Genomic DNA, 17,330 nt, shown 5'->3' on the forward strand with positions numbered 1-17,330 from the left:
TATTCACCAGCACATTACATGACAGTACAGGAAGAAGATACATACTGTAACATGCAATACAAGCCTACTTTCTTATGATATCTACTAACGTTGACACACAAAAAAAGTGATTGTGTGTATTGTAATGTGGGATATTGTGGGAGATGTACACTGGATTGAAGAAATGTCAGCGATGGAGGAGGCAACATAATGAGGGGCTTACACTACCACCACACATGGATGTTAGCCTCCCATGGGGGAGCCCCGGGGGCCCTGAGCCCTGCTGGACCCTCTGCCTCTTCCCCTACTCCCTCTCTGCTCTCTTTGTGGCCAGGTGGGGGAGAACAGATGGGAGCCCACTAACGAGCGGCTGATTGGCGGCTGGGCTGTTATGTACTGGATCCAGTCCTCATTAGCACCTAGCCACGAGATGACTAAAAAAAGAAATGTGTGGGGAAGCAGAGGAGTGACATCGTATCAACAAAACCTCTTGGTGCCTAGAATCTATCTGTTCTCTATGATTGTGATGGAAAATATATATAGTAAAATAATATAGTATCTGAGAAGCAGCGTGTGATCTTGAATTAGTAGATCCCCTCTGTATGGTCATGCATGTATAAACAGAATGTCATATTTCAAACTTCATACTTTATTTCAAACACATTACTTTGCAATACAATACTTAATACAGGCTTTTTGTAAATAATGTACTCTGTAGTTGGTATCTCTGAAAGACCACATACATATTGAATTCTTACATTCTGTAGTGTTTACTGATGTATTTTTCTCTGTGGTAATTCTCTGTGGTAATTCAATAATCAGTCAGTCATACATGTATAGTAATATACTTGGTGATTATGATATCTCCCTTAAATAATGTGATATTTTTCATGCTTTCGTTAGCTGCCGATCTCACGGAAAAGGAAAGTAGTCACTCCATAAAGTGTTTACAACACATATTGCTCATGCGAAACTCATTGCTGTTCAAAAATAATGATGGACACTTGGCACCAGGCACACAGATTGGGTGACAGAATGCTACTACATTCAGGAGCACAGACTAGGTGTGGAGGACAACCAGTACAAACATGCTTACGGAGGATTATGTCTCTTGGGAATGGATTCTAAACTGAATATCTAGCCTAATATCTAGACACAACCATGCAGAGAAAGATCCATACTATAGATAATGTTGGAAAGGTACAAAAGAAAAGAAGAAGAATTATCCTGTGTGGGCTGAAGTAGTGTGTGGAGATTTTGATTGAGAGATTTGCGCAAAAGTCTGAGCACTAAGTCAGCATTCACCCCTAATTTCCCATTTGGTTAGAGCACAGTAACAGAAAACCTTTACACTAACACTACAATATATTGCTAGAAAATGACTTAATGACTTCAATTGCATATTTATATTGACTCAGTTTGATGATATATTGCAGCTGTTGACAACATCAAATACTGTATTGCACTGAGGCATTAGGGCTAACAATGCAGGGTGGTACCCTAAGAGAATCCTTAACTGAAAGATGTCCTCCAGCAATTTGTTTTAACGTTTACTGTTGAAAAGATACATCCCAAGCTTAAATACAGTAAAGTACACACACTAAAGGGTAAAAAAAAAAATGTTTTGAGCAAACTTTGAGGAGTAGGGCATTTAAGGAGTTGGTCTGATGGGATTCCGTGATGTCATCGGCCTCCTCCTTGCTTGAGGAACAGTAGAGGAGCAATAGAGAACAAAAGAGGAAAGGCCCACCCCCCCCCCACTTGTGCTATGTCATGACATATTTTGACCACTTATTTAGATGCGCCTTTTTTATTTTATAAATCAGGTGCTAACAGGTGAAAAGGAGACTGGAGTACCACTTTAAGTCCTATATATTTTAGCTTTCATAATAAAGTCTCTTGTATTTATTTCTACTCAGTAAGCTGTGTTATTGTAAAGTTGAATGTGCTTTGACGTGAACTGTGTACGGTTGTGTATAGTTGTTATGGACTCAATGATATCAAATGAATTGACAGCCATACACTTGGGCTTCCATACAGGACAGATTCAAAAAACAACACTGAAGATTTTCACATAACCAGATACCATTTTCAGGTAGAATAACTATCCACAATGACGAAACGGTAAATTAGGCATTTTACTGTAAAGTGCATAATAAAGCAAGGAACAATATTTTCAGTTAACAGCATTGCCTGACGTTAACAGCACCTACTGTAACAGGATGACCAAAGAAATTGTTTAACAGAGCAAAAATATGGAAAAATGCCTTTTTGGTGTCATTATAGCAGCCATGCAACACCAAACATTGGGCTGGTGTGTAGGGGTCAAAAGGTCAAAGTTGAAAGAATTCACTTGATTGTCAACAAAATTGACCAATTGCTTTAAAATTGCTTTTTTCATAGGCGTATACTGTAATAGGTTTTCATTACAATTGCTTGGGTATTGGGTGTGTATTTTTATCCAGACTCATCAATAATGATGACATTAATATTTAAGGCCCTGATAACATAACCTTCTAAATTACCTAGTGCCATAGACATCTATGGTGGGTAACCCAGAGCGATAGGTATCCCTCTGTCTCTCCACAGACATCAATGGCTCTGTGATATCATAGCCTTCTAATTACCCAGTACCAAAGATGTCTATGGCGTCTCCATAGAGACATGGCTCTGTGTGCTAACCTTAATCCATATTCATTCTCTACTCACTGACCCCCCCAATCCTTGGCTTCATTTTTCAGATGTGCTCAGGATGCAGCCGGCCACCCCGGGGAATGTGAGAGTGCATGGGGTTGGGAGCGAGGAGGAGGGAGGCATCCCCCATCTATGTGGATGGCCAGATGGGCCCTCCCAGGATCAGCAAGCCTAGGAGCAGCAGGGGTAGAGGGGATAGAAGCGAGCGCAGGCTGGGGGCCGAGCTGGGGCTGCACAGGTCGAAGAGGCTGCCCTGGAAGCGGATCTTCCTGGAGTCTTCTTTCAGGGTCTCCCAGATGGAGCCCACTTCTTCCTGACACCCGGACAGAGCCGTCAGGGCACACGTGTGGAACGCCTCCCAGTGGCTAGGGGTGAAAGATCCATCAATCAAATGTATTTGATAAAGCCTTTTTACCACCGACACATACATTGCCTCATTCATATTTGACTTGAAAACATGCTATTGGTTACAATCTATTGGATTCAAGAATGTTATTGGTTTGATTTATCTGGCACTTTAATCGGCCCACATGCAAGGCTTCAAAGTTCTCCTGTAACACATGGCTGAAGGTGTCTTATAGGAGTATTGTTTGTTGTATTATTGTTTTGAATTGTTGTTTTTATACTACTGTCGAGCAACACTGTAAATTATTGCGTTTTGCAAATCAACCCTCCGTTAGCCACAGAAATTAGATTAGAAAAAAGAGCTGACGCTGCAAGGGGACATTTTTCACCCAGGAAAGGCAAGGCCTGTGTAAGCCTTAGGCAGTAATATACTGTACTATAGTAATGGAATGCACACATTAAAATGTTTTTTTTTTTTTAAAGATGGCCTCAGAATTTCATTACTGCTGCAGCAAAGTCATAAATTATTCAGTAGAGTGGCTGTGTTTCAGCACCATTCATTTCTGCTATCTCCCTCGGAGGTTACAGCATCTTTTTCTTCTCTCCACTGTTCTTCCGCAAGGTACACACCTCGCTGGATTTCAATACAATATCTGATATACACAAGCAGAAGGAGAATGCTTGGTAAAATACAGACGCTGTTCTATATATGTTCTATCTGCCTACGGTCGTAAGAATAATCAGGTTCCATGAGATCCTGGTGTACTGCAAACGCAGACGTACAGTAAGTGCAGATGGATAGAGGATGCTGTACATTGCACACACACATACGCACACACAGGGGCGGATTGGCCATCTGGCAATTCTGGCGGAAGCCAGATGGGCTGGACCATTTTTTAGTTGGGTGGGCTAGTTGAAATTGACACACTCAAAAATATATTTTTGTTACATAAAAATAAAACCATTAAAAGGTGACATGGCCGGTAGCTCATGGGCCTGTTCTCTGTTATAGTAATCGCTAGTGAGCATTTGGCAGATCAGTGGGAAACAACCAGCCTCCCTACCAAGATAGGCCAGCCTGGTTTTCTGATAAGCTGAGCTGAGATCAAACAAACTCACATTCAAAGTCATGAGCAAAGAGACCTGCTCGACTCTGTCATCAGTTCGACATCCAAGATCATGGATCGTAAAAAATGAAGAGGGTGCCTACAAACATAGAAAGAGCACATTCTACATTGTCACCTCACTCAAACATTCTTTTTTTTGCCCATGATTTGTTCAAACAGTGAAGTGCATTATCAACATGATTCCTGTAATGAAAGTGTCTGCCCTGCCCCTGTGCCTGTGTCCTCGCTGGGGCCTGCTGCTTTGATGAGCGAGCCATTCTCCTCGCCCTCTAGGCGTTCTGATGGTATAACATTTTAAATGCAATTGCGGGGAAGACACAGCTTTGGAAGCTTTGTCCCCTTGTCCCTGTCGAAGAGATGAGGGTCTCAGCTTTCGGGTCCGTATACTTTTTTATTTCTCATCTCTCAATATTCAGCTCAATAGCAACTATTTTACAACCAATATATTTGATATGGCTTTGTGATATGGAGCTGCGTGTGTGCAAAATGCGCACTGGCCATTGCGAGGGCATAGGCCTATTAAAAAATGATAATAGTAAGGTCTCATAGCCCACACCTAGTAGCTATGAGACATGTAGCTTACACATTTGTTTTAGGACTTTACATTTATTGTTAGATAAATACACAGTGACCAGCTTATTAGGTACCTGGTTGGACCCCCCTTTGCCTCCAGAACAGCCTGAATTCTTCAGGGCATGGATTCTATAAGGTGTGGCGTTCAAACGTTGCTCTAATGGTATCAAGTGACCTAACGTGTGCCAGGAAAACATTCCCCACACCATTAAACCACCGACACCAGACTGTACTGTTGACCCCAGGCAGGTGTCAAGCCACGGCCACATGACTCACTGTCTGTAGGAGCAAACCATTTTTGTGTACGGGATCGTGTACCTAATAAATTGGCCACTGAGTATACATGGCTACTAGCAGTAGATATTATATTAAGTTAGCGATCTAGTTAATGTGTTTTGAGTTTTTACTTCCTTTGTTGTTGAACCCCAAATTAATTAGCCTCTGATAGTGCACCTAAAGATGAATGTAATTAATCTCTATTGAAAAAAATTGGAAATTCTGGAGTGCTATTCTGACAGTAAAATATAGCAACGAGCCTGTAGTCTAATTGTCACTGGATTAGGATGCACATAAAAATATATTGAATCATGCATTCCTGCTTGGACATGTTAGATGGAAAAACGTATTTCTTGAATTCTTGAGTTGGCAGGGTGATATGGGCTAGTGTGGAGAAAATGTCAGGGCCAAATTGTCCCAATCCCTGTCCCAGTCCGCCCCTGCACACACACACACCCCTCTCACCTGCACACAGCTTCCACTCCCATCTCGCTGGTCACATTCTCTTGGTAGTTGTCCATGCTCTCCCCCAACTCCAGAACACAGTCAGAGAAGTCCCTATAAATATTCTCACACTTCACATCTGCCGCTGAGACCCTTGCCACAGTCAGGGACACTGCAAAACACAGAAAGAAAAATACATTCAAATGCATTAAGGAAAGAATTCCCCTTTGTTCTCATAAGTTTCGTTGTACATTTCAGGCATTGCACTTACAGAGGCCAAATATAATTGTTTTATGTCATGATAGAACAACAATAGGCTCTTGTATCACCTTTATCTAGATATTTATCTCCCTATTTGAAGCAAAGGGTGTCTCCTGAAACAAATGGGAGGATGCCAAAAGTAGGTCACCCTCCTTCTATGTTGTTCTTGGAGTTAAAATGGAGGAAACAGAGGAATATCAGCCCTCAGCATCCCTCCCAGGACTTTAGGAGATTTGGCAGGATACATTTTTCTTCCAGTCATTCCAAATTGCCTCTCAATGTAGTTTTAATGACGAGGGTTGCATGGGAGATATTTGGCCTGCTTGGACAGTGTGATTTAGATACAATCAGCATAGGCCACCTGTGAGAATGATTGTCATAATTCTCTCTCATCTCCCTCCTCTCTCACACTCACGTATTGATTGCTTAGGGTCAGGGATAAGGTATCAAAGGTCACTGTAATAGCCACTGTCTGGGACATCAGCTTGAAATGATCGCTTTAAAAGCATAGAAAACATTGAAATTAATCAGGGATTGGGTTATATTGGGATTCTGAAGAAAGACCAACTGCTCCTAGATTTTGTTGGTTTGCCTGGATCATTTTCAAGAAATCTATTCAATTCCCAAGTCCCACTGCACTGTAGGCTGTCTCACATTCAATCCATTGCCCCCTGCCAAAAAGCAACGCCTTGCTAGATGTAAGGTAGGCAGTGGTTATATTACTATTTGTTCAATATGAATATTGTTATAGTACACCAATATGATTCAGCTTGCACAGGTTCAAAAAGTTTAAAACCAGGAATAATTGTTTAATTTAACAGAATGGATATGGACATATGTGCATATGTGCAGACATTGCATAAAGACTTATGTTCTGAGTGAATTCATGGGATTAATTTATTAAACAAGAATGCCAGATGTAGGGTAAGTGATACTACTTAAAATATTTGTTGTCATTTGCTTTCAATTATTTGTGCATTAATACATGCTTTATACATCAACACAACTCTGCAAGTCTATTTTTGGCCAAAGATCTTTAAAGCACTCCAAAATCTATCCTACAACACACACCTGAGGGATGATGAGTTATTGATAACCTCTTCAAATATGAAAAGGGCTCGTCACTGTCAAATAATTCAACTCTATTCTCACCCTGTATGCAACATCTAAATTTAGACTACACCCTTAATTAATAAAATATTACATATTTCATCCAAGATATTATAAAACGTGCAATACGAAAAAGTATTGTTCTACCAATAAATCTAAAATGATACTTTATCCAGCCTTACCTAATGCAATAAATGCACAAAATCTTGAAATCTTCACCGACGTAAATCCCATATCCCATATCAAACCCAGCGGAGGGTGCCTTGCGCCATCTGTGGGATCCAACAGAATCGCTCATAAATTGAGATGAAATCAAAGCGAAGTAAAATGAATCAATCAAAATAAATGACTTGTTGCGGCATATATGTGTTAACAGGAGGCGATTAACATTTGCCGAATCAGTTGCAGTTTATTCTCGATCAAAACGAATGGAACAACCGTGACGTTACCTGCTCCTTTCGTGCGTGCTGCCTCTCCGAGCGCTTCTCTCACTCACCTCATTGACGCTCCGCGCCAGAGATACGTTTAGTGCCATCCCATGTTTCTCATTTGCTGACAGTAAACAGACAAATAGCCCATTGGTACATATTTGGTCTCCTCAGTCGGTTCCCTGTTTATCTGACACCAGTCATCTTTTTCTTCGGAGAATAATACTGAGCAAAATCAAAAGACCAATTAATGTGCTTATTTCAGAACATCATACATTGTGACATGAAAGAACATCACTTCAACTTTAAGAAAAGAAAAACGGCAAACATTTCAAGAAAGTGAACACATTTCTTATCCAGATTTTTTTACCTTTTATTTTTTTTAGAAAAAAATTACAGCATTTCACCAATGTACTGTACTGTAGGTACATTTATGGTGGTATATGGTCTGGGATAAAATGTAACCTGACACTGACAGCAAGTCATGTTTGAAATACAGTTGCATCATTCATATTTAACAATGTAACTTGGTAGCGGGTGGACTTTACTTTCTAAATTCTCTTCAATGAGCATTTCACAGCAGCTTTATGATATTTCAAAGTATGACATGAACAAGGAAACCCTTCCCTTGGAAGAACTTTGAGGTCACCATCTCAATTCCTGACTGTGTAGACGACATGAGGGAGTCGTGAGGCACAGAATGAAATAGAACAAAACCCTTAATATCGTAATACTTCAGAAATTAAAGCATTCATTACAAAAAGTACAACAACAAAAAACAAGATGATTGAAATACTTGGTGTAGCATTACTGGTTTCTTTGGCAGGTATAACACTCCACGTCTTACCCATCTTTCATGGATCTGGCATGGTGATCCATTTACTCAGTCTTTAGTCTTATATCAGCCTCAAAATGTCCAGCTGGAGTGGTGTCTAAATGGGACACATTCATGACACCACTTTCTTCAGTCCAAGAACGTTTGGTGTAGGCCTATGTATTGGGGGCATATCAGAAAAGCTCTTGAGTAACTAACTAGGTCCACCCAGAGGTTGATGTTGGTTGGGTTGTTGGAGCTTGTGATGGCATGGGCCTTGAACATGGGCCTGGTGGACATTGATATGAAGATGGCATGGAATCATGGAATGATTTATTGATCTACTCCAGCCGCTCTCTTAGTGCGTTTCCTCGGGGAGGCTTTAGGGGATGCCGATGCCTTGCCTGTAAAAGAGAGACAAAGAGAGAAACAGAGAGAGATGTAGAAAATTGAGTTGATATTCATCCCTGCACAGACAAGATGAAAAAATAGGATGCCTTTTCAACCAAAGTACGCTTCCAAAAAAGTGGTTGCATAAGCAGAGTATGGATTTGTCTCCCTGCACTCAGGAGGAAAAGCTATGGCAGAGTATCCAAGCTCATGACAAAGCTCAACTTACTCATGATGTTGAGGGTCTCCTGGGGAATCCAGCTGATGTCCACATCGTTCATCCCACCGGTGCCCGTCTCCACCTTCACTGGGAGCCTCTTCCTCTGCACAACATAGGTCATCACTTAATTTACCCAGGTGCTATTTATTTATGTAACATTCACCACCCCATGTAACGAGCTGGAGATATTTTAGAATATCACAATTTAGATGAAAATGTTGAGAAGACTCGTACCGTCCTAGACTCCAGCACCTGGTACATGCCAAAGATCGCCAAGACAACTAATCCAGTCAGGAAGATGTACATGAACATTCTGGAGGAGAAACAAAGCAAAATGTGTAAAATCGACAAAATAATAATATCGACAATAAAACATTTGTTACCATATTTAAACAAATGTACCTGACATAAATTAATTGAACCAAATACGAGTATAAAAATATAATTGATGTATGCAAAGAAATGGTTACGTCTCTCCATCCAGTCCCTCCTCCAGCTCAACGATAGTGACGGTCTGGTTAAATGTAAATGTAAATGTAAATGGCCATCTGGAAACCGTTGCCCTGCGTAACAGTCAAAACCCAAGATCAGCGCCTCAGCCCATACATTCCAAGGGATTACTGAACATCTAGTCAAGAACCCTGGGCTGGGTATCTTGAAGATGCAAGACACTCTAATAATAATGTATCAATCAATCAACCAATCAATCTAGTCTCACCTCACTGTCCTGGTAGTTGAGTAGGATGACCAGGCCGAAGGGACGACCAGCCATGGACTGAGCAGGTATGAAGGAGTACTCAAAGGAGGCCTGCTGCTGGGGCTGGACCACAGTGCTCAGGGGCAAGGCTGTGAACTAGATACCAAAAACATCTACTTTTCTGATCAACAATAGCAGAAAGTTCCCAAAACTGCATTACAGGGTATTCCATGTACACTGAGTATACAAAACATTAACATGACCCTCTATTTCCATGACAGACTGAACAGGTGAATCCAGGTGATGTCACTTGTTAAATCCACTTCAATAAATATAGATACAGGGGAGGAGACAGGTTAAAGAATAATTTTTAAGCCTTGAGACAATTGATACATGGATTGTGTATGTGGTATGGTAGTAGGTGCGAGGCACACCAGTTTGTGTCAAGAACTGCAATGCTGTTGGGTTTTTCACACTCAACAGTTTCCGGTGTGTATCAAGCATGCTCCACCACCCAAAGAACATCCAGGCAACTTGACACAACTGTGGGTATCATTGGAGTTAACATGAGCCAGCATCCCTGCGGAATGCTTTCGACATATTGGAGAGTCTATGCCCCGACGAATTGAGGTTGTTCTGAGGGGGGAGGGGTTCCAACTCAAGGTGTTTATTTTCTATATTTGTTAACATATGGAATTTTTTAAGATGGTCACACCAAGGATCATTTAGTTATTTGATTTTTAATTCTAAGACCCCTTCAGGTAACAAAAAAAGTATACAAAAATGATTGGATGAAACATTGAATTTGGCATACTGCCATTAGCCAATAGAAACACAATGAATAATAGATTCACTATATGAAACAACAGATAGTAAAAAAAAAAACATCTAAAGGAAGTTTGTTCTGCTGCGTCTGTCCTACATCTGAGCGATAAGGAAAATCAGGAAACAATTTATGTACAGTATTTATCCCCTTATGTCAGGCAGTAAACCATCTCCATACTGTAGTTCCATAAATTTTTTAAACTGGTACCAGGGACCTTAAGACAAGTCTTATAAGGCTTGTGGGCGTCCTAGAGCAAAACGGGAAACACCACTGTGTTCGTGAGCGTCTCATCACCATAAAGGGGTCATAATACTTTGTAGGCCAAACTGTTCAGTCGTTCTTCTGAGAAGACCGCTTTTCGGGATGTCTCATGGTCTAACAGACACCGCTCTAGCTCTGCCACCCTTCACCGCAGATTCGGAAGGGCGATATCAGCGGATGTGGTGAATTGAGACGCAGCCCATGTAAAGAAAAAAAACAGATATCTCTAGCTTAAACAGACGGATTTGAAGGGGATTTTTAAAAATGTTAATTCGATTTCAGCTGGGGCACAGAAATTGTAGGCTAAGGGTTAACATGACCTTTATGAATTATGAAGCCTTTTGTGCTTTTTTTTATTACATAAATGCTTCAAAATTCACAAAAAACGACATTAGCTGATGAAGATGATTTCATAGAACAAAACGTATAAGATCTCTTAAGCCTGTGTTTACAACAGACCTTATTTTTGGTGTTTAGCCAAAAACCCTACAAATTTAAATTTTACCATAGGCTTTGTCCAACGAATCATGGCGGAGTTAGTACCAACAAAAAGACAACATTACTATTGCTCTCTGTTATGGGTAACATGTGTTATTGGGTTTGTAAAGGCTTTATAAGAAGTTTATATTCTAGTAATTGTTAGATAATAAATTGGAAGTAAACAGACTACAAACCCCATTATAATGTATAACGTGTTAGATAATGATGTGTGTTTTCAAGGGGACTTTCTATTTCTCAGATGAGGCATGCAAGCATCACGTGTCCCAGAACCCAGACTCACATTCTGGATGTAGAACTGGAAGTCCTGAGGGTAACGGAAGGAGGCCTCCAGGGAATGGACAGTGAAATCCTGGCTTCCCTTATTGGTGAAACCCACCAGGAACCTCGCAATCTCATTGGCTGGGAACTCTGGATGGAGGGCACAATGATATACAAATTAAACCGTTGATGTGAACGATTCCATTCCATGCTGTCTTGCATATTTCCCTTTAACTTACACAGAATGACTGAGTAAAACGATATGAGTATCCATAAAGGAAGATAATAAGATAAGACTAACCTTCCCCTGTCACAAAGATGATGGTGGTGTCAGCATCAGGGTGAGAGGTTACATCTCCAACTGCAGCATCTTCATCTAAGTCATCTTCTGATTCCTGAGAGATTTCAAAATGCAATGGAAAGAAACTAGATTAAATGCACTGAATTGAGAAAATAGTACTTACATTCATTTGGCAGGGACAATAGAAGCCGCTTTCATCCCAGTTCGGACAACGTCACATACTGAGCCTGGGACCTGATGTTCCTCCACCAGCAACTCATCCTCCTCTTCCTCATCGACTGTTGCATGTGGGGCGATGTCTTCCGTAGACTCTTCTGCAGATACCTGGCCTGTCCCAACACAGAGAAGAATCCATTAGCGATGAATCCATTTTAACACAGCCTCTGTCTGAGAACGAAGCCGCTTAACCTGTGTGTGCCTGAGGGTACTATAATAGTTGATGACAGTTGTCATGAAAAACTCTGGTTGCACTTGCACCAAAAACAAACATTGGATCAAATGAATGTAAAATAGTGACAGCAGTAAATTGATACAAATGGTCACCGATAAGAACTTTATCCGTTCATTGTGTAATAAAATGATGGTGTATTACAATACTCTGTTCACAATGAATGTGTAGGCTAAAGGCTAAAACTGGGTCATGTTATGATTGATGATTGGTCATTATTCGAAAATGCTGTATACAACTTTGGATAGCAAATTGTAAAGTCGGTCATCATTCAGCAGTAGGCCCTTTGAATGAATTGGAACACTATGTAACAGACAAAGATACAACGTAACAGTCAGAGGCCTCATCACCGGTGTTAAAATGTATCAACACTAACGGAAAGGCGATCCTGGGACACGTCACCATAGAAGATAGGGAAACCCAGCGTAGAGCAACAATATTGCCTGTCAGAGACATTTCGTATTGTAAATTAATATAATAAGGGTTTCTTATTATCTTAAACCACAAAACTGCATCTATGGTAATTTGCATTTGCATAAGCATGCGAGGTATCAATTTGTGTTAAATGCATTTGTTTACTTAATTTATCAGACAAGGATATTGAGCATGAAGCTTTCTGACAAAGCAGTATTTTTTTTAAATATCACTGAATGAAAAACTGCATTATGCCACGTCAATGTTAACTTTGCTAAGTTTTCAATATTGAAATGAACTCTCTCTGGACTGCTAGTGAAGAATGCAAATTCGAAATAGTAAATTACTTACCGAACGACATCTGGCCACATGGGAAAGTCACGAGGAAAAGTACAAGTATTTTTGATACGAAATTAAACATTCTGCTGCCGTCAAGTTTGTAGCTTGCTACACATCAGCAGTCAGCAGAGAAAGGTTAGCGAAGGGGTGGGATAAGAGAGTTTTTGAGACGCACCATACTATGCACATATTGTTGATGTCACCATTTTCTTTTCTTTTTTTGGGGGGGGATTGATTGAATCAACCTTATTTTACTAGGCTAATGGCAAGGCCCACACATTTGTGAGACACCCTAACCCTTCCCATTTATGAAATGGATGGTTGTGTAAAAATATTTGACGGCAAGAGTGGTTAGATTGAAAGATATTGTGACACACCCCATAAACCACTGCAGGGTGGTGTAATGGGCCCCCGATTATTCTGAGCAAAAAAATAAAAAATAAATACAAATGTTGGTATAATTTTCGTTGTTGGACATAAAAGACTGTAAAAACACCGGGAAATCAGCTGCAAGTTATTTTAATATAAGAAATCTGTTCTCAAGTATTCCCATGCACAATAGAGAGACACGTGATCGTATACAAACGTAAGCAAGTTTTGAAATTATTCTGTTTTAGTCAAACATTATAACTGTTTGGGCTTCTTGCGGTCAATTTGCGGTCTACAAATTATTTGTAATTATGTTCCGGTCCCCCAGACCATCCGCTCAAGAACAAATCAACCCCTGGCTGAATCTAGTTGATGATCCCTGCCCTAAACTCAAAAAGTGCAGAATAATGCCTGGCTGAAGGGATGATGGATCGCATACACTCATGTAACCCAATATTGCAATTTTTTGTAATACAACTAGTCAATTGTCTTTCCTACACACACAAACAAACATCATTAGGATGTCTTAATGCATCTTGGAAATATAGAGCTGTAAATACGAAATACAACAGGCAGAAATGTAAACTTGAATATTTATGATGATTATAAGCTTTACTTTTTGGTAGCTGACTAATAGACAACTTTCCAAGTCAAATTTGCTCTCATTCCTGCCTAATGAAAATACATACAGTTACATGTTTTTTAAAATGTTGTGGCTATTGTCACCGGCTCTAAGGAAAACAAGTGGGCTCAGACATTGGAATTGGGTTCCTTGAAGGATTGTGTTTGAATAGCTGAAGCCAAATAGTGTTTAATATGTGTTCATGTTTAAAATGTCATTCACAGATTTACAGCATATCAACAGTGGACAATTCTGCAAAATATATCAACAAGCCTTTCACCACGCAAGCACACAGAAGCGTAACCAAGTTACAGGAAAGCAAACTGTAATACAACAGTCATCTACTCTAGAAACGTATATGTACAACTCTGAATGTTTCCTTATTTTACCCAATGAAACTAAGTGTGCAAGATTGATTAAAAGTGTTTGAGGTGACCAGAACATGAGAGTATCCTAACAGGGTGAGGAGACAAAGTAGCCAGTGGTGGTTGTAGTTCTGGCAGGGCCTGAAGAGCTTGCACAGCTAACTGGTCATTTTGGGCAAGCTGCAGCGACAAGGCCAGTATCCTTCCTGTTTGACAGTTTCCAATTCTAAAACAGTTGGGTGCAGGCACTCAACAGATGCAGCTTGCATGTCAACGAGGCCCATTGACTAACTGGAATCTTATCCCAGCCTGAAGGATGCAGGGGATACTCCAGTGGTGGAATGATTGGTTGTCTTGTTGTGAAGGAGAGTCTGTGAAAGGGCTGTCACCAACAGACTTGCCATTAGATCTTTTTTAACACCGAATTGAGTTTTTTAAATATTAAATGTGGCAAAAAGTCCTGCAGGTCACGTCCTACTTATTCCTTTATATTCCTTTGGAAGCTGGGTAGAATGATCATTTGGTCGATATTAACTGTGGGTGGTTGGCTGTTATTATGGTCTGGGGCAGGCCCAGCAGGACATAAGGAGAGTGACAACTGGTGAGGGAGACCTCAGGTTAACTAGAGGTTACTTGGACCTGAGAAGTGTTATGAGGGACGTAGCATATCTCCACACACATATACAGTGTCTTCAGAAAGTATTCATATCCCTTGACTTATTCCACATTTTGTTGTGTTAGATTTGTTTTCTCACCCATGTTTTTTGACATTTTTGCAAATGTATTTGAAAATTAAATGCAGAAATATCTCATTTACATAAATATTCACACCTCTGAGTCAATACATATTAGAATCCCCTTTGGCAGCGATTACAGCTGTGATTCTTTCTGTGTAAGTGGCACGATCGTCGTATGGAATGGACCAAGGTGCAGCGTGGTGAGCATGCATTTTCTTTTATTTATAAATGTCGCCAACAAAACAATGATATAACAAAAACGACAGTAAGGCTTTACATGCACAAACGAAGAACTACCCACAACTACCAAAAGGAAAAAAGGCTGCCTAAGTATGATTCCCAATCAGAGACAACGATAGACAACTGTCACTGATTGAGAACCATACCCGGCCAAAACATAGAAACAAACAACAGAGAATGCCCACCCCAAATCACACCCTGACCTAACCAAATAGAGAAACATTCAATGTTGTCTTGGTAAGCAACTCCAGTGCATATTTGGCCTTGTGTTTTAGGTTATTGTCCTGCTGAAAGATGAATTCATCTCCCAGTGTCTGATGGAAAGCAGACTGAATCAGGTTTTCCTCTAGTATTTTGCATGTGCTTAGCTCCATTCCGTAATTTTTTGTCCTGAAAACGACTCAGTCCTTAACGATTACAAGCATACCCATACCATGATGCAGTCACCACTATGCTTGGAAATATGGAGAGTGGTACTCAGTAATGTGTTGTGTCACGGCCGTTAAAAGAAGAGGACCAAGGTGCAGCGTTGTGAGCGTACATATTATTTTATTTAGAAAAGACGCTGAACAAAACAATAAACACTACAAAACAAACCGTGAAGCTAAAGGCTATGTGCCATGAACAAAGACAACTTCCCACAAAGAAAGGAGGTTCCCAATCAGAGACAACGATAGACAGCTGTCCCTGATTGAGAACCATACCCGGCCAAAACATAGAAATACAAAATCATAGATAACAAAACATAGAAAGTCCACCACAAATCACACCCTGACCAAACCAAATAGAGACATTAAAAGGCTCTCTAAGGTCAGGGCGTGACAGTTGTATTGGATTTGCTCCAAACACTACACTATTCAGGACATCTGGAAATAGGAGACAATGGGCTGTAAGACATAGGTTTAATCCTAGACACATGAAAAGTGGGATGTATACAGAGGGTACGGGGCAACAGAAGATGAACAGCAGAGGGGCTAATAATCTTGGAGATGGGGAAAGGGCCGATAAAACGGGGGGATGTTTTGCAGGACTCCACCCGGAGGGGCAGATCATGAGTGGACAGCCATACCCTCTGCCCAAGACAATAGCAGGGAGCCGGGGTCCGGTGGCGGTCCGCTTGTTGCGATACCTGGAGGTCGTCTTGAGAAGAGCCGACCGGGCTCTCTTCCAGGTACGGTGAAAGCGGCGGACAAACACCTGCCAACCTCTTCCTCCGGGAAGAACGGGGGGTGATAACCCAGGGAACACTCGAAAGGTGAGAGCCCGGTGACAGAGCAGGGGAGGGTGTTGCGGGCATATTCAACCCACACGAGTTGCTGGCTCCAGGTAGTGGGGTTGGCGGAGACAAGGCAGCGAAGAGTCATCTCCAGGTCTTGATTGGTCTTGACTGGCCATTGGAATGAGGGTGGAACCCGGAGGACAGGCTGGCTGATGACCCAATGAGTGTGCAGAACACCTTCCAGAACCGGGACGAGAACTGAGTTTTCCAGTCAGAGACCATGTCCACTGGGAGTCCATGGATCTGGAAGACGTGCTACACCATGAGCTGGGCCATCCTTTTGGCAGAGGTTAGCTTCAGGAGAGGAATGAAATGGGCGGCTTTGGAAAACCGGTCCACCACTGTCAGGATGGCGGTGTTGCCATCAGATGGGAGGAGACCCGTGACGAAGTCCAGGGATATGTGAGACCAGGGACGGTGAGGGACAGGCAGTGGTTGAAGGAGACCAGCCAGAGCTTGCCGAGTAGTCCCGGGGTTCGGCTGGGAACGCTGCGCCTCACGGACCTGCTTCCCTATTCCCCAGCTGAGTGCTATCGTCAGGCACGAGGTGGGAAGGATGGTCTCTATAGCGACGTGACAGCGCATCCGACTTGATATTCTTGGATCCTGGTCGGTAGGAGAGAGAGAAGTTAAACCGGGTGAAAAGCAGGGTCCATCTAGCTTCCCTGGAATTGAGATGCTTGGCGGTGCAGAGATATTCCAGGTTCTTGTGATCCGTCCACACAATGAACGGATGTTCCACCCCCTCCAACCAGTGTCTCCACTCCTCCAACACCATCTTCACCGCGAGAAGCTCACAATTCCCCTTGGGGATTTTGGCAATGAAACCCTTTATCTACTTCCTCAGAGTCAGATGAAGTCATGGGTACCATTTGTATGTCCACTCCTCAGTAAAAGGCACATGACAGCCCGCTTGGAGTTTGCCAAAAGGAACCTAAAGACTCTCAGACCATGAGAAACAAGATTCTCTGGTCTGATGAAACCAAGATTAAACTCTTTGGCCTGAATGTCA

The 17,330-nt window shown here is 41.5% G+C and overlaps 1 protein-coding gene and 1 pseudogene across 1 annotated transcript; both read right to left on the reverse strand.

Annotated features, from left to right (window-relative positions):
* Positions 1-605: 605 nt before the first annotated feature.
* LOC118389510 (neuritin-like) lies at positions 606-7,308 on the reverse strand. The gene is made up of 4 exons (XM_035779413.2): positions 7,259-7,308; positions 6,992-7,081; positions 5,460-5,610; positions 606-3,038 (listed from the first exon to the last, which is right to left on the reverse strand). The coding sequence occupies exons 2-4, from the start codon at positions 7,041-7,043 to the stop codon at positions 2,804-2,806; spliced, it is 438 nt and encodes a 145-aa protein (XP_035635306.1). The 5' UTR covers positions 7,044-7,081; positions 7,259-7,308; the 3' UTR covers positions 606-2,803.
* A 288-nt stretch (positions 7,309-7,596) lies between these two features.
* LOC118389511 (translocon-associated protein subunit alpha-like) lies at positions 7,597-13,018 on the reverse strand (annotated as a pseudogene).
* Positions 13,019-17,330: the final 4,312 nt, after the last annotated feature.

This window comes from Oncorhynchus keta, chromosome 10 (genome assembly GCF_023373465.1).
Source record: "Oncorhynchus keta strain PuntledgeMale-10-30-2019 chromosome 10, Oket_V2, whole genome shotgun sequence".
In the NCBI taxonomy this organism is placed as follows: Eukaryota; Metazoa; Chordata; class Actinopteri; order Salmoniformes; family Salmonidae; genus Oncorhynchus; species Oncorhynchus keta.

Excerpts from the sequence above, each read along its gene's own strand:
- LOC118389510 (XM_035779413.2), bottom strand. The coding sequence starts at position 7,043 with ATGGGATTTACGTCGGTGAAGATTTCAAGATTTTGTGCATTTATTGCA. Across the intron at positions 5,611-6,991 it reads TTGTGCATTTATTGCATTAG|TGTCCCTGACTGTGGCAAGG; the intron begins GTAAGGCTGGAT and ends TGTGTTTTGCAG. Across the intron at positions 3,039-5,459 it reads GGAGTGGAAGCTGTGTGCAG|CCACTGGGAGGCGTTCCACA; the intron begins GTGAGAGGGGTG and ends TTTCACCCCTAG.